Source organism: Hyalella azteca, unplaced genomic scaffold, assembly GCF_000764305.2.
Source record: "Hyalella azteca isolate HAZT.00-mixed unplaced genomic scaffold, Hazt_2.0.2 contig7827, whole genome shotgun sequence".
Lineage (NCBI taxonomy): Eukaryota > Metazoa > Arthropoda > Malacostraca > Amphipoda > Hyalellidae > Hyalella > Hyalella azteca.
Window position 1 is genome coordinate 17540 of NW_025937941.1, and position 27945 is coordinate 45484.

At 39.9% G+C, this 27945-nt stretch overlaps 2 protein-coding genes across 2 annotated transcripts in view; both read left to right on the forward strand.

Moving 5' to 3' along the window:
- The first annotated feature begins 196 nt into the window (after positions 1–196).
- On the forward strand, positions 197–15668 carry LOC108668462 (fatty-acid amide hydrolase 2-B). Its single transcript, XM_018155689.2, has 13 exons — positions 197–368; positions 5170–5401; positions 6198–6332; positions 6665–6761; positions 7375–7461; positions 7999–8129; positions 8703–8814; positions 9212–9384; positions 9573–9701; positions 12248–12352; positions 13069–13233; positions 13712–13894; positions 14336–15668. Exons 2-13 carry the CDS (start codon positions 5204–5206, stop codon positions 14432–14434), a joined length of 1614 nt encoding a protein of 537 aa, XP_018011178.1. The 5' UTR covers positions 197–368; positions 5170–5203; the 3' UTR covers positions 14435–15668.
- Positions 15669–18825: 3157 nt separating this feature from the next.
- Positions 18826–27945, forward strand: part of LOC108668459 (maltase-glucoamylase) — a 28755-nt gene continuing 19635 nt past the window's right edge. The window contains exons 1-12 of the mRNA XM_018155684.2: positions 18826–19008; positions 19971–20221; positions 21107–21270; positions 21654–21828; positions 22306–22405; positions 22721–22889; positions 23586–23655; positions 23997–24149; positions 25124–25249; positions 25557–25673; positions 25820–25935; positions 26833–26934. Coding sequence (XP_018011173.2) covers positions 18828–19008; positions 19971–20221; positions 21107–21270; positions 21654–21828; positions 22306–22405; positions 22721–22889; positions 23586–23655; positions 23997–24149; positions 25124–25249; positions 25557–25673; positions 25820–25935; positions 26833–26934 — 1724 coding nt within the window. The 5' untranslated portion in view covers positions 18826–18827. The remainder of the gene's footprint in view (positions 19009–19970; positions 20222–21106; positions 21271–21653; positions 21829–22305; positions 22406–22720; positions 22890–23585; positions 23656–23996; positions 24150–25123; positions 25250–25556; positions 25674–25819; positions 25936–26832; positions 26935–27945) is intronic.

The window sequence follows — 27945 nt, forward strand, 5'->3', positions numbered from 1 at the left end:
AAAATATAGATTACTTAGGTATGTTCATTGATTATGATTACTTCATTGTTAATTTGTAGTCTCTTCAAGGCTTCAATCGTATCCAATTAATTTTTTACATCATTCGGTAGATGAACTCCGTAAAATTAATATTGAGATGACTTCCCTGTCCCGTGACGAGGTCTCAATATGTTATAAAGGACTCGCCAGTTAGCAATCCCTAACAATCCCTCCTCTGAAGAGTCTAACCATGGCACAAAAAAAAATCTTATCTCTAGGGCAGTCTTGAATGAACTGTGGCCGAGTGAGGTGTAACGGTTGGATACACATTCGGTGATACTCTGATACTCGATAGTATCCATATTACCGACTATATTCACTGAACTTTGGTAAGTACATTTTATCTAAACAGTTAATGTTTGCATTATTTTTTTGTGTCACGGTGGCCACTACCGACTCGTCTAATCACAAATTATCTGTAAAGACTGTAATCATTTGCGAGATGGTACGTGTGGTGGGTCCTTACTAAGTTAGTTCATAATTTCATAGACGTCAATACCCAACTGCTGAGACTTTAAACTTGTCTGAATATTTTTAGGCATTTTATCCTTAATCGTATATCTATATGAGCATTTTTTTTTTCTTTTTGTACACAGTGGTCAGTGGGTGCCTAGAAAAACCGGCAAAAGCACAAGTTTTTGTCTCATATGACATTGAAACTTGTAATGAGCGTTTTCACTCGATTAGAAGCATTCAAGCATGGCTTAAAAATTGTTTTTAATATTGATAACAGATCACCAATTTACCCAAAATATCTATTTTCTTGGAACATTTTCAAAATTCTTAAATAAATTTTGCTGCAAAAAATTTTTCTCATTAACTTTCTTGAAATATGTTAAGGGAACGTATAGTTAATGTCTATGTATTTTGCAAGGTTTGAGAGTACGGAATAGTCGATTTTACAAGTTAATTTCTACTATGAGATATCATCGTGGTATTGAATGACAGAATTAGCACTGAACACTGGAATGTTCAAACTCCATCTCAGCCTCAGCTCGAAGACACGTGATTCCTTCAATACTATGTTATTATACACTGGTGATAGGAGCGTTCTCATGATTTCAATTACTAGAGTAGTGGGAATGTTCGACTTTGTGTACAAACGTTATGGACATGACTCGACATGTTTGTTCTGGACTCAGAACAATCGGAGTAAGGTGGAAACTCAGACGTGTAGGGTGAAGTCTAGTGTAGAGCGTGTAGGGTGGAGAAGTCTAGTGTAGAGCGTGTAGGGTGGAGAGGTCTAGTGTAGAGCGTGTGTAGGGTGGAGGAGGTCTAGTGTAGAGCGTGTAGGGTGGAGAGGGTCTAGTGTAGAGCGTGTAGGGTGGAGGAGGTCTAGTGTAGAGCGTGTAGAGTACCTAGCTCTCCGCCCACCACACTCCCTATGTTTTTAGGCAAACCTCAGGCCCAGCCGCCCAGTTTGCGGTTTTTTACACCCAACTTCACATCGACAATGGAATTTTCTTTCAGTGAAGATATCAGTTGAATTAGGCATCTTCAAAAGCCAAAAAATACCAAACTTCTCTTCCTGATATTCTTGTTTATTCACAAAGGGCTCAAGCTTGCATTTATGCTTACTTTTCTTGAAGTGCAACCACTCGTCAAAAAATTCTGCCCTCGTTGCGAGTTTTTCTTAGATCTCGTCGCTTCCAACGGCCGAAAAAAGGCGACCGCCAGTGGCTGCCCTTCTAATCAAAACTAATCCATAACTTCTTAAATCCTCGCACTGAGGTATCCATATATATAGAGACTAGAAAAAGTCGGCACGATGAGCGGTGTAACTTATTAATTTAATGCATCTGGCTTATTTATATTAACGAACCGATACCTCAGGTATTGTGTATGTTGATAACGAATTCATGAAATGTTTTCTCTAATAACAATATATATTGTTCCAAGCTCATGAAAACCTCAATTACTGCTTTAATTGTAAAATACTCTTATTTATATCGTGTATATATGTAGCGATGTAATTGGGGCTGCCCTACATGTTTAGTTATGTTTATCATTGGCTCATGTTTATCATTGCTCAACGACTTAGCCTGTGTTGAGAAGTCAATGCCTCGGTTCAATGCCGACCATCAAGAGCACGTCTACCATCCCGAATATCCCGAGCACGTCTACCATAGGATCTCACCGTAGCTTTGTTGCGGCCAAAACGATTATATGGTTTGCACGAAAAATTATTATATGGTTTGTGTAGGATTTTTTATCTCACGTCTGGAGGCTTGTGGTGAAATGAGGCGAGAAATCTTGGAGCAGGCACAGAGATAAAATATTTATATTTTTTGCGAATTTCAATAATAATTGAGTGCAATCTCTGGCAATCTTCGTTCTTTTTAAGCTGAACCTAAATACCACGATTCGAGTAGATAAATTGACTGGCACTACTAAAGTAATTATAGATTACATTTCGGAGATACAACGTGAAAACCTTTTACTGTTCTTCGTTATTTACGAGGGTGCGAGTACATATGAGTACGAATAAATAATTTATACGAGTACACTTAAGCGAGCCAGTAACCGAAAACCGATTGATTTTCCACTCGAATGAAGGTAGAAGGAATAAATGATGAGCACATGTATTCGTTCGTACCCTCCACCTTCGTACCCTTCGTTCAGCTGCGGTGCATTGGCCGCACTCTCAAACTCTATAAAAAATTATCTCCTGAGGCTTCTTTTTCTCCCGACAAATGCCAGATGCACGATATTATAAGAAGTTGCACGGCTCGCCGTGCCGACTTTTTCTGGTCTCTAGATACCTCAGTGCGAGGATTTAAGAAGTTATGGTTTAGTTTTCATTAGAATTGCAGCGACTGGCGTCACCTTTTTTCGGCCGATGGAGGCGACGAGATCGAAGAAAAACTCGCAACGAAGGCAGAATTTTTTTCCGACCCGTGATTGCACCTCAGGAGAAATGAGCATCAACTAAAACTAAACGACTGATATTTCTGAAAATTCGCAAAAATATACAAATCGCTAAAAAACATTTTGGCCGTATGAATTAAAAAAATGAAAGAAAATTTGAAATGCACACATATTATAAACGGCAAAAAATGGAGGTCCGTTATAAATCTATATCCTTTAATTCACGTGCTACTACATCGAGAGACGTATCAATATCATTCGATTCGTAAATAGAATATCTAAAGACTCTATAAGCTTTTTAGATTTGTCTTTTATTTTATTTATTATAAATACGATCCATTTTCCTCCATTTCCCCCTCCCATCTCTCTAGTGTTTTCAATATATAATCAAAACCATGTACAAATCATGAAAATGGCTTCTAGAGTTGCTAGATGGTTTTTTTATGAATGGAATGATATGTCTATCAATGCTGTAGCTTAAAAATCGTATGAGGATTCAGTTAAGCGGCCCCAGTCCACGTAGCGGCCGATTTCCTCTATGTAATTGGTTGGTTTAGCTTGGAAAGCCGTCTGTAATTGGCTGATGGAGTTACCGACTCGTAACTTTTTTTATGGTACGGCCCATGCTAAACCTCATTACCACGCAGGAGGCTCAAGCATGCAGAACGCTATTCCTGCCTGGAGGCCGGACCCCTTTAGGACGATAGAGCTTGCACCGTATACATATATACAATACAGCTGACACTCCCTCCGACATGCTTCTCTCCCGACAAATGACGTCGAAACAACTTTTCATCAACGTTATTTCAACCTTATTCTTTATTGGTATTTCGTTATTTCAACCTAGGTGATAATTTCTTGGTTTCTTATGTTGCGAAGAAAGAATTGTTGTTTAAATGGGCGGGGAGATCATTATAAGGACGAATTCCATTGTTGAACAAATTAAAACTCTACTTAATATCGAATAAATAAGAACTAGAAGGACGTAATGAATCATTAACTGGTGTTGGATTTACCCGTTTTTGATGATGTGACGTACGTCAAGAATTGCTCCAACATTTGCTCCAAACGTCGGAGACTAACGAAACTAAATATAATAAAGAAGTTTTCAAGCAATCAGACAATTTTTTTCGAATTCTTTGATAAAATTCATGAAATATTCTTACAGAAAAGTCCATTCATGTAGTCCCTTTTATTGCCTAACTATAACTCCAGCATAGGGAAACTCTTCTAAATGCCTCACTTGTCTTTTTATTTTATCTGTTAGGAAGTTATAAGGTTCGATGGTCGTTATGTTCGCTTATCTCCCGCTATATCTACGTGCTGATAAAACAGGGGCTGTGGTCGGTTTTTTGATGAATGTCTGAAGGTTCGCCTCACGACGCCAGCTGATCGCCTGCGTACTGAAACATGCTAGCTAAAATAACTGTAATTGCTATTTGTTTGTCTGTCCAAATGTGTTTCGTGGGGGAAATTGATGGGAATGAATATATAGGTAATAATTCTCATTTACAGTTATTAATGATCTAACTATAACGGTCGGCATACATTTATACCGTGGATGTGCTAATGTCTCGATAACTTTCAAGCATTATCAACCGCATTGCCGCTGGCCACCACGCAATATTTCACCATACACATACTCATAATTTCTCTGTATTTATTAAGAGCTTCTACTCATTATTCTTCTATATACTGTGTAGTGGTCATGACGAAAATATTTCTTAAAGCGAGTAAGGCGAGTGTCGGGTTTATTATACCGTCATAAACGTGACGTGTAACTCACGTTTTCTTTTGTTGCTGAAATTAATTTAAGTTTAATAAAAAAGGCTTTATGTACAAAAATTGCTGTATCGGTTGTCTATTACGTTACTTTACGATTATCTATTACGTACTACGGTAACAAGGTATAGCACGTAAATAATTCACGAGATAGAAACACAAGATAAATTCAGAATAATTTGGAAACACTATGGCAGTTAACTTTAGATGACAAGCCCAATTGCTAAACAAAAATGCTGGAATTAAACTTAAAACTTGAATGGTGAGAACTTTAAAATCGGAAAAATGAGTTTGACGACTTTGTCCAATTTAATAGCATTTCACTTTTTGCCAATATTTGGATCTTCCTGAAACAGTTTGGCCCGGTGTAGTGCCTGCTTTGGGTCATATAGTGTATCAATATTTGGATCCTTAGACCCAATTAATTCATTGTCGAGGCAATTAATTCATTGAATCAACAATTCATTTCTCCAAATGCAGATACTTACTTTGAGGTACCAGCATCGCGGTGAGCATGGATGCGTTGCTGAGCGCCGTGCTGACGTTGGTGTGGCCCGTGCTGCGCGTGCTGAGGAGAGCCTATGACAGCATCGTACACCTCGCCTTCGCTGCCTTCTTCTCCTTCAGGAAGACCACGCCCCTGCCACCGGTCTTCAATCCGAACTTGCTTCTCTCTGCCACCCAACTCGCCAGGGCCATCAGGGAGGGAAAGGTAGGAGAAGAAGGTAGGAGGAACCGTAGGAGAGAAGAATCTAGAAGGGACCGTTGGAAAGGAGATGGTAGGAAGGACCATTGGAGAAAATAACGTAATTGGGACCGTAGGAGAGAGGAAAGAAGGAGAGACCGTAGTGGAGAAGAACGTAGGAGAGACCGTAGGAGAGAGGAAGGTAGGAGGGACCGTAGTGGAGAAGAACGTAGGAGAGAGGAAGGTAGGAGGGACCGTAGTGGAGAACAACGTAGGAGAGACCGTAGGAGAGAGGAAAGTAGGAAGGACCGTAGGAAAAATTAAAGTAGGATCGACCGTAGGAACGGTGAAGGTAGGAGGAACTGATTTCTCTTAGGTACTGCTTCATGCTGTTTGAGGCATGTTTCTAAAGGATCTTTAGCTTATTACCCGTATTTATTAAGGAAACCTCTTCATTTTCTCGTGACAGTGGCAGAAACTATATGGTTGCGATTCAGTTTTAGTGTTGGCCGTCTATAAACGTGCTGGGGGTTCATAGCCAGGGTTCAGAAGTGAGAAGTGAACGATAATTCATGCTACAAAAACTCATTTTTACGCTTGTGGCCTTATTATATTTTTCGGACGTATAGCATTCCCTGGCTACGCTTTAATGACCAATACTAGAGGTTTGAGTACAACTCTGCACGCTACAAAATATTCATTTTAGGCGCACAGCCGAAAAATTGTTTAATATTCCGAATATTTTCGAAATTCTGTGGAATCCCATTTTTTACAGGGATGTTCATTCATAATAATTAAAGTATACGCACTGTAAATGCCGCAGCGCACGAGCGTGAGCATCGTACGAGCGTACATCAGTCGCACGAGCGACGTGAACCCGCTGCTCAACGCCCTCGCTCAGGAGGACTTCCAGGAGGCGCTGCAGGAGGCGCGCCGCGTCGATGAAAGGATCGCTCAAGTTAGTTTAGTTATTAAATATTTTAGTTTTTTATAATATTTACCGTATAGAATATAATGTTTCAATTATTTCATAATTATGACATTAATAACTTTATTAGTTTGCTTTTAAGCTAGTGCAATCTTTTGGAAGTTTCTTCACCCATATTACTAGAGAAAAGTTCAATCATTAATGTCATTATTTTGGCCTACAGAAATTCATTCTCAGTGTTCCAATATTATGAACTTCTCAGCGATAAGCCACACAATCTCATTGTTTCGTATACACTTCAGAGGCCTGAATTAAGTACGTTTTCAGAGAATAATTTTTTCCAATTCTTTCATGAATTTCAGGGTTTCAAGAACGGCACGCTGACGGTGGAGGAGCTAGAACGCACCCAACCCTTCTTGGGGGTGCCCTTCACCGTCAAGGAATCCATCGCTGCCGCAGGTTAGGCTCTTTTTTCGATGGATAAATATGGGAGGGATTTTGTTCTTATTTCTGGGGTTGAACCCTAGAGTGACTTCGTCCTCATATCAAAGGTTAAATAAAATAACGACTTCGTCCTAATTTCGATGGATAAAAAAGGGACGTCGTCCTAATTTTATTGCATAAACACGGGAGAAACTTCTTCCATATGTAAATGGAAAGACATGGGAAAGACTTGGTCCTTACTCCGATGAATAAACACAAGAGGGATTCCGTCCTTTTTTCAATGTATAAATACAGGAAGGATTTCGCATGATTGATCATCAGGACTTGATTTTCTTCGCATTTCAGCTCACTTTTTTATGCTCTTGTAATCTTCAGTGAATTCTTGTACATGACGTCGAATTTTCGATATCATACGTGCTTTCCACTAGAGTATTTCATTTATGCGTCAATACATCAACTTCGATGAATGTTTCGACGTTGTGTTATGACAACAAATCCGGTTATCATGGGAAAGCTTCTACGGCCTCGAGTTCAGTTTATTCTTTTAACCCTGGCAGGCTTTACCCCCTACCTTGACAGGCATGGTGGCGTGAACCTTGTGCATATAATTGACTTAGTCCTCCCCCAGGTCTGTACCACACCGGCGGGCTCATCAGCCGCCGCTACACGGTCGCCCAGCGCGACGCTGAGGTCGTCGAGCGCGTCAGGAAGGCTGGTGAGCTGCGGGCACACGCTCCGCTCTGGCGCCTAAACAGGAACTTGATACGACCGTAATACGGCCGTGCCATGACCGTCCCTCAACTGTGCCATGGCCGTAGCACGACCGTGACTTGACCTTTGCCACAACCTAGACATGACCGTGCCATGATCGCGCACGCGACACGACCGTGCGGCGTGCCGTGACCTTACCACAACCGTGACATGACCGTGCCGTGACCTTACCACAACCGTGACATGACCGTGCCGTGACCGTGCCATGACCGTGACACGACCTTGACATGCACTTATCAAGGATATCCATAACACCCACACTTGGCTGGCTACACGCCATCGAACAAACTACCTATTAAAAAATACTTAATTTCCTTGAATTATAATCATTTACGTATTATCTACTTATTGCATAAATACCTCCAAGTGAATAGTGGTTGCGTAGTTCCCTTTCTCTATAATTGTTCATTTCGTTAGTTTAAATGGAAGGCATAAGCGTCGGTGTGGCAAGCAGCTGTAGTATGAAGTTGGTTGTGTGCAGGCGGCATCTTGCTGGCAACCACGAATGTGTCGGAGCTCGGCAACTGGTGGGAGTCAGAGAACAGGTTGTACGGCGCCACCAACAACCCCTACAACCTCAACCGCACCCCTGGCGGGTCGTCTGGAGGAGAGGTGCCAATTTCATTCAATAAAAAGCTTGTGTAATTATTTTCAACAAATTATTGTAAATTTTTCGCGCGAATTTTTGAAAGCAATTTAATTATGGAAAGATTGAATAATAATTCTAAAATTAAACATGAAGAATGTGCATAGACAATTATAAATTTTGTTTGAAAATTGAAACGGAGGCATAAAAATGAAATGTTACTCATGGAGATCCTACAAGAAAAAACCTTCAAGGTTAACATCATGAATTTATTGAATTAAGTCTTATAGCGCATTTTCTCATTTATGGAAAAAATGCACTAATGTGCTCGCCATGTCCGTCTGTCTGTCCGTCCGTGACCTCAAGTTTTCGTCGACGAGAAAATGCGCTCTCTGTCACTCACTGCAGTGAGTACTGAGTTATATTATTGATTATTTTGAGCGTATCAGTCTTACGTCTGCTCTATGCTTATGCTTTGGGTTTGAATGCGTCATTATTTGGGCAATGTAACCCATTCGTTTTCCCAAGTTTGATTGGCAAAAGGACAATCGAGAAAATGAAGATCTTAAATGATGAAGATCCTTGAACGTATCCTACAGGCGGCGCTGATGTGTGCCTGCGGGACGCCCCTGAGCATAGGATCCGACATCGGCGGATCCCTCAGGACTCCCGCCCTCTTCTGTGGGCTGTTCTCCCACAAGCCCACCGCCGGTAAGATGGCTTGGTCGTGTAGTGTGCTGCTTACGGTTTATCTTTTTAGTTAATTTAATCGATAATTGATGTATAAATGATCTTAATTGTGATTCAATTTAATTGCTTAATTTCAATAAAAATATTAAAGCAATCTGGTCACTTTAATTTTGATTTAATATATTGGATTTAATCGGTTTCAACTATATTATCAATTGCAATTTCGGTATTTGGTACAAGTATTTTCAGAAGCTATTATATTACGGTTGAAGTTACGGAGGTGCTACCTTGGTTTATTTGTATATGGCTGGTAATTTCTAGTGACGCATATTTTAGTACAAATCGGCGCGTTTTCCTCAGGTTTGAAATTTGTATTGATCAGAAACTATAAATATTTTTCCTCGCCCTTGTTTCTCAGGCCTGATCAGTGCTCGGGGTGTAGGTATCTCCGAACCTCCCTCCCCCAACACAGTCCTCACAGCGGGCCCCATCACCCGACACAGCGAGGACCTAATCCCCATGCTGAAGGTGCTAGCAGATCCCCAAGTGCTGCCCGAGTATCACCTCGACGCGCCGGTCAACCTGGCGCAGGTGAAGCAGAGAATTTTTTAGACTCTCCTTCAAGTTCAATTTCAAATCTTATAAGTAGACCAGCAAAATATCATGGATAGCAGCATCATCATACATAAGATATTGATTTAAATATTGAGTAAATGAGAAAATCAAAAATGAACTGATTCTGAAAAATCACTGGTTTGCCACTATACAACCTGGCGCAGGTGAAGGTGTTCAGCGTCGCGGACGACGCAGGCGGGGTGTTTACATCGCCAGTCTGCCGCGAGCTGCGGCGCGTGCAGGAGGCTGTCGTCACGCACTTCCTCGCCACGCATGACATCTCCGTCACTAAAGTCAGTTGCGAACCATAATAATTGGTTTCAAGTTATTTTGAATAAGTTATTTTATTTTTATAAATGACTTTGAAGGATAATTGTTTCAAGACTTTTTGATGAATAATTGTTTCAAGACTTTTTGATGAATAATTGTTTCATAAGAGATTTAGAAAAAAATGTTTCTAATGATTTTGAGGGATAACAATTATCTAAAAATAAGTGTAAATCCATTTTCTTTCTAAAATTAAAAGCTAGGCGCTTGAAATAGCGCTGGGAGCAAAGCTTTTCCATAAGCGTCCTGTCATTTTATATATAGAAATAATAATAGGGAGAAAAATTGTCTAGATATAACAAAAAATATCTTTGGCTTTCTATTAGCCATAGCCAAAGCTAGAAGATTAAACTGATGCTGCTTGGGAACGAAATTTTTTATAGCAATATTACGATTCAAATACATGGCAGCATAGATCGCATTATAATGCAATCATTGCGAACATCAGCGCCTCAGAAGTGTAGATTTCATAGCACCATAGGTATCCATAGCACCTAGGCAGGCTTCAAGCACACTCAATGTTATCTTTAAAAGTATTAATTTGAATAAATAAACTGAAATGTTGCAATCAAAGTTTTACACTTGAGGAAGTAATTTCATTCAAAAAAGTTGATCGATAGAAGCGTCAAAGTTTTTCAGATAACGGGCCACGGAGCAAATTCCGAATAAAAATGATTTTAGTCTCGCTGTAATTGCTAAAACCGTATTAAATGGTTTTTATTTAATCAGGCGGTAAAAATGTAGCCCACTGAACCATTATATAGTAAATCTGCATTGTCAGTCAACTTTCAACGAAAGTATTATCCATTGCAAAAAAAATTAAACGTATTTTAATAGGATCGCTTTTTGGCGTGAGGAATGAATTGCAGCTTTGTTAATTATTTATTATCATTAATGTTTTAATTTAAGCATGAAGTACCGCGGAAATTACACGCAAATTAGTATAAACCAATCAATAGTAACGATTTCTGTTTTTGTTAGGCAGAGGATGAATCGTCTTCGCTTTGCGAAAAGCGTCATGCAGAGCTTACAGTTGATCGTCTTGCCAGTACTCTTCTTGTATGGATATTACCTTGCCTAGATACAGCGTCTCTTCGTAGGGATATTCACCATGTTAATGGATCAAGACGTACTTGGATAGGATTTCTACGGTGTGACAGCGTTCCTTGCACTCAACCGACGAGTTTGAGCTATCCCAGTCTGAATCTTCTGACGTGGCCGCGTCGCTCTTCACTAAATGTTTCTAGAGGAACGAGCTTATTCTCGACTTAAGGTTCTGCATCCAGAGGCAGACGCGTGACCGCGTGATGGTCCGGATTCCGTACTTACGGAAACATAATAGCATGATTCGGCCAGGGTCGGATTCTAGTTCTTCAGGAGCAATTTAATTGATAACAGGGATGCCTTGCAGCAGTTGCTCGTACTGCGCGTCATGGTGTCGGTGCAGAAGTTTGCTCGCGTGGGTTTCTATAAGAACATGAGGCTCTCCATCGCATTTGCCGAGCTCTATTTGCTCCCTGCTAGAATCTGGGTCCGGGGTTGATGCGTTGATGATCTCACACAAAAGACAGGGACGAGGAGCTTCATTGATGCTTTTTTGGACTTTATTGTCTTCTTTGGACACGATTTCTTTTCCGCACATGATGCCCATTGAAGGCTTGGTGATTTTTGCAGCTTTGTACCTCGATGACTGTTTTCATAGAACGTGCGGATATGAGAATAATTTTGAAGATTATTTTACCATCTCTTATAATTTAACCACTCTCATCTTCTTTATTTGTGTTGAAACTTTGATCGGTAATCATGATACCGCTTCATGATGTATGGATGCTCTTCTACAAATGACAGACATTCGAGGTACGAATTCTCAATTTCTTACATTATCAGTTTTTGAGATCTTGCTTAATTACTAGGTGCCCTTCGAATAGAGTAGTGGCGACTCATAGGTTAACCTGTCAGCGTAGCTCTGAAATTAAAATAATTATCATCAGGCACAAAATGTGGAAACTAGAAGTGGACATCAATGAGTGTCATGCATATTTAACTGTCGCTATTCTTCGCCGCCTGGCAACCCCTGGCAATTTTGACCAAAAATTTCACAACCAGTTGCGGGTTCTGATCCCCCGACTAGCTGCCACAATATTGGTGACCATAACCCTTCGGCCACCCCAAGTTATGTGACTGCCATGCTATTGTTTACAGATGAGGAGGCCGGCTTAACAAAATGTATCTGTTTTATTATTTTGATAATTAGCTTTAATTTGCTTTAATTCACAGTTTTGTGACTGCCATGCTATTGTTAACAGATGAGGTGGCCGGCTTAACAAAATGTCTTAATTTTATTAGTTTGATAATAGATTTAAATAGCTTTAATTCACGGTTTTGTTACTGCCATGCTATTGTTAACAGATGAGGTGGCCGGCTTAACAAAATGTCTTAATTTTATTAGTTTGATAATAGATTTAAATAGCTTTAATTCACGGTTTTGTTACTGCCATGCTAATGTTAACAGATGAGATTACCAGCGCTGCAGCGCTCGTTCTGCATTTGGCTGGAGAAGATCAGGGAGGAGACCAGCGGCCGCCCCAACATCAAAGAGCAGCTCGCCGACTCTAAGGTGCCAGAATTTAAAGTAATATTAATATATAATTCTAATATTAATATTATAATTAATATTACATTAATAATGTAATATCAATATAACCTTTCCCTGTCACATATTAATTTAGCCTATCGATGTGAAAATTTTGGTTTTTTACCTATTAATTTAAGTTTTTGATTAAAGCTGTTAATTTAGCTTATTGTAGCCTAATAATGTAGCCTAATATAACCTATTAATTTAACCTAATTTATTCCGATTTAACTATTACTTTAAAATTTTTAACCTAGGCCTAGTTATTTTGCCCTGAGTGTGTGATGCTAGCGAAATTGTATTTATTTTTTATTGCTGAATGATGATCGTTAACCTCTTGATACAAATCAAGTGGCCAATGAATTTAACACCATCCAGTTATTATTTTGGCTATTCTGTTGAGTCAATAAAACCATCGAGTTATGGTATTCAATGTTAAGTTTATTTACTAGTGAGCTTATTTACAATAGCATTATTGAAGAATAATACTTAACCTCTGTTAAGTATGAAGTATTTATTCATTTATCTTAATCGGAATAATTATGCAAAAGTAGTTATTTAGCGCAGGTTTTTTTGAAGACCGAAGAGTATTTCTTTTTAACTATTTCTTCATTGCTCTTTTCGCCTTTGCCAATTACACTTTTTTTGATGTTAAAAATATTTATGAGGATTATTTATGTATTTATCCGTGGGCACCGCAGGGTGAGATCAGCACGTGGACGGAGGTGGTGCGTGCAGCACTGGGGCGCGCAAACCACACGTGGCCGAGCCTCTTCCAGGCCATCGCTGAGGACTGGGGCACCGGAGGCCCCAAGGACGGCAAGAAGGCCCAGCCGCAGTGGCGGGGCGTCTTGGGCATCCTTCAGGTCCGTGGGGCGAGGGCAGTAGAATACGATTTCCTGGTCCGTGGGACAAAGGCAGTGGAATACGATCTTCTGGTCCGTGGGGCAAGGGCAGTGGAATACGATCTTCTGGTCCGTGGGGCAAGGGCAGTGGAATACGATCTTCTGGATCTTCTGGTCCGTGGGGTAAGGGCAGTGGAATACGATCTCCTGGTCCGTGGGGCAAGGGCAGTGGAATACGATCTCATGGTCCGTGGGGCAAGGGCAGTGGAATACGATCTCCTGGTCCGTGGGGCAAGGGCAGTGGAATACGATCTCCTGGTCCGTGGGGCAAGGGCAGTGGAATACGATCTCATCTCCTGGTCCGTGGGGAAAGGGCAGTGGAATACGATCTCCTGATCAGTTTGATATTTGCGATATTTAAAACGTTAGCGAGGACGCTTAATGCTAAAGCGACGGTTTTGCTCTTGACGTGGCGAACGTGTAATTATTTCTCTTGCAGAGAACGTTGGGCAGTACAGGGGTACTGCTGTACCCCTCCCACCCAACTCTCGCCCCCCACCACCGTGAACCCTTCATGCTCCCCCTAAACTTCACGTACACCGCCATCTTCAACGCCCTCGGCCTGCCTGTCACCCAGGTGCCTCTAGGCCTTGCCTCCAACGGCCTGCCTATGGGCATACAAGTAAGGGAAGCTGCCTTTGGTAATAAGAAGGCAGGGGCCTATAGAATCCAAAGACTCGCCTAGCAGTGAACAGTTTTGACTACATGGCGTGAACCAAGAGACAAATCTAAAAGTATACCTTTTCATATATATTCAGCAGAATATATATTTTCAACTCGATATATTCCACTGTAATTCTACCTATATTGCCTCAAAATATCCACAGGAATTGCTTGTAAAATGTGACAGTTCAGACCAGCACTGCTGTTCTCTAATTACGTTTTGCCTTCTGTATTGCAATTACCAAATTTGTATTTTATTTGTCAATTATGTATAATGTCACACCTTTGTTATATGGTTATTTAATTGTTTATAACTTTTGAGCTGCACATGATGCCAAAACAAGAATCCTAATTAATGTATAACTTTCATTCATTCATGGTTCCGGTTTCCGCGTTTCAGGTGGTGGGCGGCCTGAAGATGGACCGACTCACCCTGGCGGTCGCCGCGGATCTCGAACGAGCTTTTGGCGGCTGGCGATGCCCAGCCGAAATCTTGTGATACTAACTACAAGGATAATTATAGAACTGTTATAGAATAGTTAGATTTATAATAACTTAGTTTTTCTAGTAGTAAACTTGGGCATCTTCGTGTACTCCACACTGTGGCTCTTTTAGTGTAATTTATTTCTTATTTCCAATCAAAATACTGCTTCTGAAAGCGGAAACATACGAAACGTACAACATTTCAATCAAAATAAGATAGATTTTACGGGAGAAAATGGTTTGAAAATATCCATCTGACAAGATGAAGAAAAGTCTAAATACCTACCTCTTATGCCTGCTTATCAATATGTATATAATCTAACTACATTATCTTGATTAATATTGACGAACCTACAAATTCCTTCTAAGTAAACCCGCACTAAGCGAACTGCACTACAACTAGTGCGATTTACCTGATATCCGACATTAAGTTTTATCACATTTTGGTGAAGATAACATCTCGTTTTTCTGTGTGATTGGTGACATATTCGCTAGATATATTGCCTAAATCAGTCCCTGTACCATTGCTCAATTATTGACTAAGAGAGTAGATCTTTAATGGAGTTTACGTGTCACCGGGATGCTCGTCTCTCACTATATTTATAATCTGTAGGGCTTGTGCCAACGAATCGAAACTCTTAATAAAACAATGTGTTGTTTTGATGTAGTATATGATATACGTATTTGATGTGTTTGGATGCATTTATTTTGAGGTTAGATGTACAGAACGTAGACATGACTCCTACATGTCGCACATGTTGTACAGCCTCGCTAGTCTTTGTGTGCGGTCACGTACCCAACATTCGCACGACGTACACATGTAGATTCTTCATTAACAACCGAACATAAAATTGATTTTTTTGCAATCGTCCATGATTGCTGAATTTCGCCATCTATCTGGACTGAAATATTCAGTTGGTGTTTGTATTATTACTCAAATTGAATCTAATGGAAGATTTTAATGGAGGCGGTATCATTTGGACGTGTCGTCATGCACAATCACCCGCTATACAGTGAGCCATTACTCAACAGTTGCTTAAGATTTTATGATAATTTTAAAACTGGTGCCAAATGTGTTTTCATATATTTTCGTTTATTGTTAGTTACATGTAGTCGAGTAGCAAATATTGTGTGCAGCTCTTAATTAAATGGGGATAAATAGTAGAATATCAATGTTTCAGCAATTATAAATGGGCATACTAGGTAAAATTGTAAACAGAAAAGTGTTTATTATAGAATTATATTTTTAATCTTTTTATTTCTTAATCCCTTGTTTGGCCGAGCATCTCGGGGATTTCTGTATCATTCCAGGCAATTCATTAATGCATCTTGCCTTACCTCACGGAAAACTGTTCACTGCGGTGTCCGTAGCGGTATAAATTTTGCGCACTGAATCCTAGCATTGAAGTGCCGTACCTACCTGATTTTATTTACGAAATGTGCACTCAAAGAAATGGATGAGAAGTTGTTAAAATTAGCGATGCACTCTTTACCTTATGTGGGTCATCTTGATCCAGTTTGGCCCGGAAAAGGAACGTGCTACAAGAATCAAGTGTGTGACAATTTGGACACTATGATCCATTCATTTTTCTCAGTATGCAAGTGCATTTCTAGAGGAGGCAACCGCCAGACTACAAACAATGCCCGAGCAGCAGGCTAGGAAGTACTGTAGTTTGCTTGCAGTGCCAGAAGACGTGACCAGCTTTAGTGTACGTCGTGACTTCAAGGAGTTAGGTTGTGTGGCAAGGCGACTATTGTGGCGATATTCACATCACTGGCTAGCATTCGTGATGATTTGATAGTAGATCATTTTTCAAATATATTTCACGAGTTATCTATTCATAACCGATTACGTCAATTTGCGATGCGGTTAAAATTCTGACTTTAACATTCTATATAACTCAGTAGTTCGGATTTCATCCAGGAAATTTGACCATATTTATTTATTCTAACATAGTATCAATGAAGTTTCCTCATCAAACTTGTATATTTTTCTTCAGACTTGATAGCATTTTCCCTGAAATTGCGCAATAAATTCTTTAATCATACTCATCGTAATTAGACTAAACTAAACATGTCAACTCCTGAGTAGTTAGACAAAGCGCAACATCAAGATCATCGGGACGTGATCAAGTATTAAGTTTTCTTTTGATATTGTTGAAGACTTGTGCTGTTTTGTCAGAACTAATGGAATACTAATTTTTTCATAACTTTGTTGAAAACTTGTGTTGGCGGAAAGGACGCGATCAAGTATCATTAATTTTTTTAAGACTTATGGTGTGAGTAAAACCTCCCAGCCGCAAGATCAAGTATATTAATGTGAGTACACTCACCTATAGTTGAGTATTGTCTGTATTGAGATGTTTTAGCGAGGATTCATTTTATTTTTCTTCTATACTCAGCGCGAGGCGGCTATTCATTTAGCGAACAAAGGGATGAATGGATTAATAGATGAATGTTGATGCTAATAGAATAAAGGATGTATGTTGCTCACGGTGACTGAGCTATGTTTCTGTAAAAACTGTGATAATTCAATATTACATCTGCACTTGGCATGACTTTTTTAAAATGATTATTATTTTCAATAGCACAGTATATATGTGAACTAAAGTTACGTATTGTAGCGTTCCTGAGTTTCCTACTAAAAATCTATTTAATATATTGCAATTTATTATTTATTTGAAAATCTAATCTAAAAGCTGAACCTAAAGATAATTATATAGAAGCTCGTGTATTTAATTTATAATTAATTATGATATCATAATTATATATAATTCATCCAATTTCAATTATAATATAATATTACATCAGCGTCAGGTCACACGTCACGATAAGCTAAGCGTTATCAGCTGCTAAGACGAGCAGTGAGATATCAGAGACGTGGTCATGCTTATCTTCACATTTATCAGCTGCAATACGGGTGAAAATTTATTCACTCAAAGCTATGAACTGAGAGAATAATTTTTTGCATCAACAGTTACCGTAAAACATATTAACTATATATGAAAACTTATCCATAATAACCTATAGGCTCTGAATGCAATAGTCTGAAGTTTGTTAATGTGTTGAAAGGTTAAGATATATTTAGGTCGATAGATATATAATCTGTCTATCTATGGATGCACAGAGATATGGACGTCGAGCCAAACAGTTGATGAGAAATAAAAATTAAAGCTTTCATTATGATATGAATGAACTTTTGGCTATTATGTTCCCGCGTGGGTCTAAAAAGTCCTTGCGTGAGGCCAAAAGTTTCCTGCGTGGGCCCAGAAGGTTCTCGCGTGGGCCAAAAGATTCTCACGTGGGGCCAAAAGGTTCTCGCGTGTGCCAGAAGCTTCCCGCGTAGGCCAGAAGGTTCCCGCGTGAGCCAGAAGGTTCCCGCGTGGGCCAGAAGGTTCCCGCGTGGGCCAGAAGGTTCTCGCGTGAGCCAGAAGGTTCCCGCGTAGGCCAGAAGGTTCCCGCGTGAGCCAGAAGGTTCCCGCGTGGGCCAGAAGGTTCTCGCGTGGGCCAGAAGGTTCCCGCGTGGGCCCGAAGGTTCTCGCGTGGGCCAGAAGGTTCTCGCGTGAGCCAGAAGGTTCTCGCGTGAGCCAGAAGGTTCCCGCGTGGGCCAGAAGGTTCCCGCGTGGGCCAAAAGGTATCGCTCACACTGATTGGGACTCAGGAAGTAAATTAGCTTCATGAGAAGGCAAGTATAACAGCGCTTCGTTGTGCCAATTTGATGCCGTCCTTAATGACCTTAAGAGACGTTACATGACTTTGAGTTACGTCACATGACTTTGAGTGACGTCATGTGACTTTGAGTGACGTCACATGACTTTGAGTGACGTCATGTGACTTTGAGTTACGTCACATGACTTTGAGTTACGTCACATGACTTTGAGTGATGTCATGTGACTTTGAGTGACGTCACATGACTTTCAGTGAGGTTACGTGACTTTGGGTACCTGTATGACTTGGGGTGACATCATGTGTTTGTACAAGCCTGGCTCACTACCGACTACCCAATTGAATGCCCGCTGTTGTGACGACATTTACAAGCCAGGATGGCAGGGAGATGTGGCAAGCATCATTAAAGGAATAGATTTTAAGTACCGAAATCTCTTAGACACCTAAATATTAATTTATATTATCATTTCTTCGATTTTTTGCCCTTCTAACTATTGATAGTTCTGTTTATAATATGTATAACCAAATAATATTAATGAAGTATAAGAATTATATGAATATATTTGACTGTTTGTTCTACAATGCAGAGCTAAGCATGGCGTCTAAAAAATCGTGCTGCTCGCACGATTATTAACCAAATATATTATTATAAATATTATTAACCAAATATTATCAATCAAATATTATTGATAAGATAATTGAGTTAACTGAATATTATTTGTGTGCACGATGCAGAATTGCGCATGGGTCGGGAAGCGTCTAAGAAGTCATGCTGCAGGCACCACCCTCGTCTGCAGCGCTACGTCCTACAGCCGCTACTGCTGGTGGTGATGGTGGCGGTGGTGGTGGTACCCACGACGCTGGTCTTCCTCAGGCACAAGGCTGAGCTCGCCGCGTCCAAGTCCAGGATATCTTGTCTGGCTGGTCAGGATATTGATGTTATGAATATTTATAATTTGATTATCAATATTGATAATTGAATAATATTTATAAGATAATTTGAAGTATCTGAATATTATTGGCGTGCAGGACCTGACATGTCTGGCAGGTCAGGATATTGATGTTATGAATATTTATCGTTTGAGTGTTAATATTAATACTCAAATAATATTAATATAATAATTTAAAGCATCTGAATATTATTGCGTGCACAGGATTTCATGTCTGGCAAGTCAGGATATTGATGTTATTGCTAATTATCGTTTGAATATCAATATTAATACTCAAATAATATTTATAAAATAATATGAAGCATTTTAATATTAGTGGCGAGCACAGGATATTATATCTGTCAGATCATGATATTTTCACAAGCAGGTCAATATAAGATGATTAATAACAGATAGTTAGCAATATGAATGTTGGTTAGCAAAACGAAAACCTAGAGTGATGAATGCAATGAATGATGAATTCGTTAATCAGGGATAGTGATGAAAGATAGTGGAAAATATCTTGCCGGGAAGGCCAAAAGTTGACTACTAACATCATATTTTGTTGGAAAATAAGTATGATGTGAGAAGGAGAACGTAAAAAGATAAGTGAAATGGAAGATGAATTAGTTGGTCACGTAAAGTGACGAATGCAACAAGGACATGTTGCTTGGCATTTCAAGACTAATCTGTATAGGTTAATGACGATTTAATTAAGTCGGGAAAGAGTAACCGACACGACAAGTAACATGGATTTGCGCCCAAATATATTTGGGGTTCCAGGCTTCAAACATACAAACAAATTAACCCACGCAATAAAACTACTACAAAAATATTTAAACTACAACCTCTCCCAGAGGGTGACTCAATTTTTTGACGTATTTTTCTCGCAGTTGACGAGAGTGAGTCAACCCCTACAAAAATTAGACGTAATTTTCTGACGTATTTTTCACCCAGTTGACGTAAGTGAGTCAGAGTGCACCAGTTCTGGGTGCCTGTGGTCCCCCATAGAGGGTGGCGCGCCCTCGTGCTACTTCCCCCCCGCCGACACCCACGGGTACAGGGTGCTAGATCGCACCTACACCGACCCTGGCATCTGGACCCTACAGCTGGGCCTGCTGGACACCTCAGCCAAGGTCGTCCCAGAACTCAAGCAAGAACTTGTCCTCGAGCTCACGCAGTACGGCGACGCCATGTTCAGAGTCAGGGTGAGGCTCTGCACTTTCTTCACAATGCTCTAAAATTGGTGTAATTTGGCAGATCTGCAGTTTCTTCACAAAATTTTTTTCTAAAATATTTGTAATTTGGCAAAAGATTTATTACATGCACGACCAGGCAAGTTAGACTGAAGACATTTCATTCAAAAGTGCATAAAAGACAGGATCTAAAGTGTATCTATATGAATTTTTGGTTAAGAATTCAATTAAATTTTATATTTCATTACACTCAGAAAAGCGAATGAGTCATATTGTCCCAAAAGTAGACAATTTTCTTACCCTCCACACCAACAGTGAGCGGACGTAGCACTGATCCGCCTTTTGCCGGGCCCTACGTACTGGACCATGTTGACCCACTAGAGGGCAATAAATGAATCGTTATTGGAACAAATTCTCACATATGTCTATGAAGATGATTGTTGAATTTAGATTGTTGATTTTAGATTGATAAATTAAGATTGTCGAATTTTGATTGATGAATTTAGATAGTTTAAATTATATTGTTGAATTTATATTGTTGAAATTAGATTGGTGACTTTAGATTGATGAATTTAGATTGTTGAAATTAGACTTGAATTTAGATTGTTGAAATTGATTGTTCAATTAAGATTGTTGAATTTAGATTATTGAAATTAGATTGTTGACGTTAGATTGTTGAATTTAGATCGTTGAACTTAAATTGTTGAATTAAGATTTTTGAATTTAGATTTTTCAATCAAGATCGTTGAAATTAGATTGTTTAATTTATTATGTTTAATTTATATGTTGAATTTTGATTGTTGAATTTAGATGTTGCAATTAGATTGTTGAATTTAAAATGTCTAATCTAGATTTTGAATTAAGATTGTTGAATTTAGACAGAAAGCATGTATGCAGATAAGAGTGCCTGGCGAGGAGAGGTTCGAGCCACCCGTGCCCCTGCAGTTGCCAGTCCCCCAGGCGCCGGACCAGGAGCTCTACGACGTCGCCTTCTCTGCTGATGACGTCATAGGCCAAGTGTTCACCCTTGTCGTCACCCGCAAGGACTCTGGCACCGTCATGTACGTCACTTAAAACTAATTATTTAGGCAATATATTTCGTAAATTCTTTCGAATAAATGAATACTTAGTTTAAGCTATTGTTGGATTGTTCTACAACGCTTCGCAGTTGTTAAGTCCATCTTTGCCATTTTACGATCGACAGTCACTTAAAGATTCAATGTTTCCCGTGCATAATTACAATTCATTCGATAGTTTTTGTTGTAAATTAAAGTTCATCATACAATGCCCGACAATAATAACACCTCACCCGACGGTTCCGCTCTAAAATAACAGTTCACTTGTCAGTTTCAGACTATAATAACACTTTAGACGCAAAGGTCTCACCCATAAAGAAAGTTTTCCAGAGAACCCCCGACACGTCGTAACCACAGTCCCCCGACAGTTTCGACAGTGGTCTGGGTGGGCTGACGTACGCGTCGCAGTTCCTGCAGGTGGCGACGTCGTTGCCGTCCTCCGACGTCTACGGTCTGGGGGAGCACGCGCACGCCTCCTTCAGGCACAGCTTCGCCTCCCCCATCGTCTACCCCATCTTTGCCAGGGCACAGCCTCCCTACCCAGTGAGGACTGTATATTGCAAACGTGAACAATACATTACAGTAATAAGTTTACCTATATTGGTGCGTCTGGTGCTTATCAATACTTATTGATGATAACATATTCATTATGCGTAACACTTCAATGAGCCAATTTTCTGCTACCCTCTCTAATATCTGATCTTACTTATACTTCTCTGTTCATCGTTACACTTTACTTCCTGTTATCCCTTAACCCACGCCCGTAGTTTTTATTGCAATTTTTCATAATTTAGATTACTAAGTTTATTTATGAAGTGCTTCGCGCATGCAATGCAAAACACCAGACTCAATTGACGCCTTGACAATATTGAGTAATAAAACTGAAAACCCTTATTTGACTTCCATCAGTACTCGAGAATTTCCATCACTACACTACAATTACATGGTGGAGATGAAAATAAAATGATTTAATTCAGATTAATTCAGAACTAAAGTCGGAATAATTCTTGCTTTTACCAGGGGTCGACCACAAACCTGTACGGCGCCCACCCCGTGTACTACGTCATCGAGGACGACACTCACGCCCACGCCGTCCTGTGGCTCAACAGCAACGCCATGGGTGACTTATTCTACTCTATTAACACCATGGGTGACTTAATTTACTCCAAGAACATCATGGGTGACATGTTTTCCTCTAGAAACATCATGGGAGATTTGCTGCACTCTGAGAATATCATGGGTGTCATGTTCTACTCTAATATACACCCTGAATCACTTAGAGAGAGTCAAAGTACATCAACTAACGCTAGAGCATTGATATTTGTGAAGAAAGAGTAGCTTCTTATGCGAGAAATGTACCGAACAGATGTTTAAAATATCTTATTTATTACGAATATAACACAACGAACATGTATCATGACCTGGCCCCATGCAGAGGCTGAACTCATCCCCAAGCCCGGGCTGGCCCTGCGCGCCATAGGGGGCGTGATGGACCTCTTCTTCCTGCTGGGGCCCGCCCCTAACAGCGTCGTTCAGCAGTACGCCCAGCTTGTGGGGCTCCCTGCCATGCCCCCATACTGGGCTCTGGGGCACCACATTGGCAGGTATCATCTATACTTATATACTATTTTATTCTCATTTCATCACCGTTTAGCAATATCGTATAGACTACTGGGCCGCTTGGTTGCGGTTGGTCCGTAAAACAAAGTGGGACGAATTCGGTCTTGACCTGCGGCACTGATTTATGCTAGGTTTATTGTGAGTCTAACGTGTGTGCTCTGAATTAATATCAGGTCTATACAAGTGCACTGTTGTGCTACACAATACTTCACCGCATTAATGTCAATACGCTTGTATCGTTACATATATACTTCGCCGTATTGATGACAACACGCTTGTACCGTTACCTATATACTTCACCGCATTAATGTCAATACGCTCGTACAGTTACATATATACTTCACCTTATTGAAGGCAGCACGCTTGTACCACATATATACTTCGCCGTATTGATGACAACACGCTTGTACCGTTACCTATATACTTCACCGCATTAATGTCAATACGCTCGTACAGTTACATATATACTTCACCTTATTGAAGGCAGCACGCTTGTACCGTTACTCATATACTTCAACGTATTGAAGGCAACGCGCTTGTACCGTTACATATATACTTCACCGTATTAATGGCAACACGCTTGTACCGTTACTTATATACTTCACCGTATTGATGACAACAGTACACGCTTGTACCGTTACATACATACTTCACCGTATTAATGGCAACACGTGTCCCAGGCTCGGATACAACAACACGGAAGAAATACGGGACGTGGTCTCTAGAACGCGTCGCAACGGCATCCCCCAAGTAAGCCAATATCTTAGTCGGTGAACTTTCTAACTTAGTTATGCGACGAGCCAAAGAATGCACGACTTATTTTTACAGCAAACCAACGAATGCACAAAGTTCTATCCCAATCATTTTAATTTATTTGAACCTCGCATGACTAACCACGGTTAAAAGCAAAACATCTGCGACTGGTATTTCGTTCCATTAGGCGTCCAAGAAATACTGAAAATCAGGATATACGTTTGATGAATTTAGTTTTCCAAACAAGAGCAAATGTTCCGTGTTTTTAAAGTTTATTATGTATGTGATTTCCATGACATTTTAACTCAAATTATACAAAAAAATGTTTTTGTTTGCAGGATGTCCAGCACGGTGACATCGACATCATGCACCATAACCTGGACTTCACCATCGACAACGACAACTTCAGCCAACTGCCAGAGTTCGTCAAAAAAATTAAAGATGAAGGCGTCAAGTTCATGACAGTTCTTGACCCAGCCATTAATGCCGAGGTAACACTTGCCTTCGGTGCCCTGGCAATTATTTTTTTTAATTATGTGTTCGTCAATCTTCAATCATGGGTGGGGCAGCCTTCAATATTTGTATTATGCGTCGGTCAATCTTCAATATTTTAAATTACGTTTTGGTCAATCTTGAACATTTTCAATCATGTTTGGGTCATGGGTCAATCATTATCATCTTCAATTTTGGGTAGATCAGTCTTGTACATATTCAATTATGGGGAGGTTAATCTTCCATATTTTCAATTATGAGTAGGTCAACCTTCAACGATATCAAATTTGGACTGCTGAGGTTGTCCGGCTCATTGAGCTGGATTTTGGGTGTCCAATAACTGCGAACAATTCAAAAGTCAGTGATAAATTACCGACACTAATGATTTATCGATGAATTTTCTAACCATAACATTTTATCAATTTTCTTGATATTCGTCAATTTTTATTTAATTTAATTACGGCGTTGATCGGGGTCATTCTTTTCAAGGAGTGTTCAATGAGATTCATGGATCATGCAGTGCACCGCAAAAAGATAAATGAATCACTTCAGCGCCTTCTATAACGGATCGTTTTAAAAAATTTTCTCCATTACCATTATTTTAAAGTTATATTTTTTCTATAACATTTATTTTAGTTATTATACTCTTTCTCGTGCCTCTTCCTCGCGTGTGTTATCTTACCCAATCGAAATGGATTAATTTCATAATTTTATGTTAATAATAATTTCATTTTAAATATTTCTGTATTTCTTCAATTTATTATGCACTTTTCTCTTCATCGTTATGCACGGTACGGTTTTCTCATTTTTACCACTTGTTTATTCCGGATTTTATTCATACTGCTATTAACACATTTTTTGTTCACATTTTTTTATTCTCATCGAAATGTTCATCATTTTTATTTTCCATGATTCATGTAAGGGTTTATTTTTTGTGTATTCATCGTAACCCACGCGAGTCTCTGACGTGCAGCTAGGGCCGGACTACGAGGTCCACGTGCGCGGGGTCGCCGGCAACGTCTACGTCACGTGGGGCGGTGACGTAGAGCTGCCTGACGGCGGCAACAACTATGGCGCCGGTGACCTACTCCTTGGACATGTGGGTGTCCATTATTAGCATTATCTTGAGACTAGCAACTAACTATAACCTTTCATTAATATAATGACCTCTTGCTTGCTGTTATTAATATCATGACCTCTTGCTTGCGGTTATTAATATGATGACCGCCATCTTTATCTTTCTTTATCTTTCATCTTCTTGCTTGCGGTTATTAATGTATGACCTCTTGCTTGCGGTTATTAATATGATGACCTCTTGCTTGCGGTTATTAATATGATGACCGCCATCTTTATCTTTCTTTATCTTTCATCTTTCCTCCACCGCCATGACCGACACCCCCCGCCAGGCCCGGCCCGACAACAGGTCCGCGTTCGCAGACTTCCTGCGTCCGGCCACCCAGACATGGTGGGGCGATGAGATCCTGCGCTTCAGGGACGCCCTGCAGTTCGATGGACTCTTGATTGTCAGTTAATAATAATAATTCATCATTACACATCGTAGTTTTTAGATTGAAATTGCATAAAAATATATATATAGTTGAAATCCAGTTTTTTAAAAGCGGACATAGTTTTCTAGTTTGTCTGTTTCATTAATTTGCCGTGCCGCTAGGACATGAACGAGCCTGTAAGCCTCAACACCAACTCGGAACAAGACGTGCTCAGTCTGAGCTGCCCAAACTCTACGTGGGACGACCCGCCCTACTCCACGAGAGCAGGCGTCGTTAGGTGGGGCCCTCGCTTTTTAAGGAAGGCTCACATTAAACGACCAATTCATCCTGGAAATGCATTTTTTGCTAAAAAAGCATGGCTATGCCATAATATTAGGAAATTTTCTTATATCGGCAAAATGCTGATCGGAAATGGTCACTTTATGCTTGAAAACTAATTTTTTGATAGAAAATATGTTTGTGAAATAATTTTAGAAGATTTTGTTGTATTATTTTTAATAATTGGTTATATCGTGAGGCGTGCTTGAAGAATGGGTTTAGGTTATTGCATTTGCATTTAAACATGAGATGGTTTAAATAAATATTCGAGGTTTCCAACAGTGTCTTTAAGGAAAACACCCGCTTTAAATTAAAAGTTTCAAACAGGTTATGTTATGAGCAACAAATAAGTCAGTTCAATGCAATCAATTTTTAAACTGCAATCTTTCTATTTTGCGACACTGAAATCCTTGTTAAAGAGCAAATAAATAAATGCTCCAGGCTGCAGCGGGGCATAGTAAGCTAGCACGCAATATTCTAGACAATCAATTTTCATTTATCAAGTAGATTTTGGCCAAAGACTGGAAATATCTTGACAAGATAGTGAGACACTAGCTGTAAACATTAAAGTTTCACTTTTTTCCATGACTCCCCTTCTTCGCACCCCCTTTTTTCAAGTTACTCATTAATGCGGTAGGCATGACATGCCACAGCCTTCTCACAATGCATGTGAAGCATTTTTTCTCAATAAAACCTATTTTGATAATTCAGTCGGAAGAATGTCCAAGAAATGTTATCTATTCTTCATTATTTTTACAATTTTATGCCCAATTATGTAAATACTTAAAATAAGTAATGTAAATGAAGTTAAATGAAATACATCAATCAGAAATGAAATTCAGCCTCTCACTTCCAGGCTGTCGAGCGGCACGATATGCATGAACGCCCGCCATGACACCTACCGCCACTACGACGTACACAACCTGCACGGCTGGTCTCAGTCGCAGCCCACGCTGCAGTGAGCTATAGTGTTGCTTGGTAATCTTGGTACTTGTTTCGGACGTAGCAGTCCCAGACCACGATGGATCGCAGCCTCTTGCTTATCGTTCATCCGCCCTCATTTGGGCCACCTGATGCACGATGCTGTTGCTTGCTTCTCGCCGCTGGTTGTGTTGCAGGAGAGGTCGATCTGGGATTGTGCCCAGGAACACGTCCAGTTGTCTCTTGAAGGTCTCCAGGGTGTTGCTCTGATTGTATACCAGCTTGTGAATTCGTTATTCATAGAAAAGAATAGAATAGAAGTGTCGGCACCGAAGAAATAGGCCCATGGCCTTTTGCCGATTCTTGTACTTTTCGTGACTTGATTCACAAGGGATCCGGCCTTTGGGACCCGGATCTTTCCATAACTGACGGTTGATTGAGATAGCTGCTGGGCTTATTGCCTGGTCCGTAATTTGCTAGGCATTTTAAGACTGAACATATGCTCCTGCATAGCTTCGTCTAGTCTGTTTTTGAAGGCGTTCATACTCGTCGCGTCAACGATGCTATCAGGGAGGCTGTTCCACATGTCGGTGACTCGAAGCGAGAAGAAATGTTGTCGCTTGGATGTGTTCCAACGCTGTTTTTCAGAATAATTCGTGAATATCAGCTTGTGAATTATTTATTTATTGGCAGAATATTTAGCGAGAGACCAGTAAGTGGGATACTCCTGATATGAAATATACATAGTGAGTTAGTGACAGGGAAATAAATTGATTAATCAAGGCGTTTCCTTAACCCGAAAAAATGTTACTTTTGCTAGTTGTAATTTTGATATCTGAGAATAAGCTAGAGTCCTGTCGCCTTATCAAATAATCATAAATGCATCGTTCATTTTTTAGTGTATAGCAAGAACATCACGCTGTATAATATCGCTTCTTAGCAGGTGGAACCATTTATTGTATTGTGTCTTTTTTATGTGCTGTCTGCAGGCATTATACTGCTGGCGTCAAAAATGACATAGATTAAAAAAATGCTTCTTAGCGCATAA

Coding starts and splice junctions, on each gene's coding strand:
- LOC108668462 (XM_018155689.2), top strand. CDS start 5,204: ATGGATGCGTTGCTGAGCGCCGTGCTGACGTTGGTGTGGCCCGTGCTG. Junction 5,402..6,197: donor GGGCCATCAGGGAGGGAAAG/GTAGGAGAAGAA, acceptor TAAATGCCGCAG/CGCACGAGCGTGAGCATCGT. Junction 6,762..7,374: donor GGAATCCATCGCTGCCGCAG/GTTAGGCTCTTT, acceptor GTCCTCCCCCAG/GTCTGTACCACACCGGCGGG.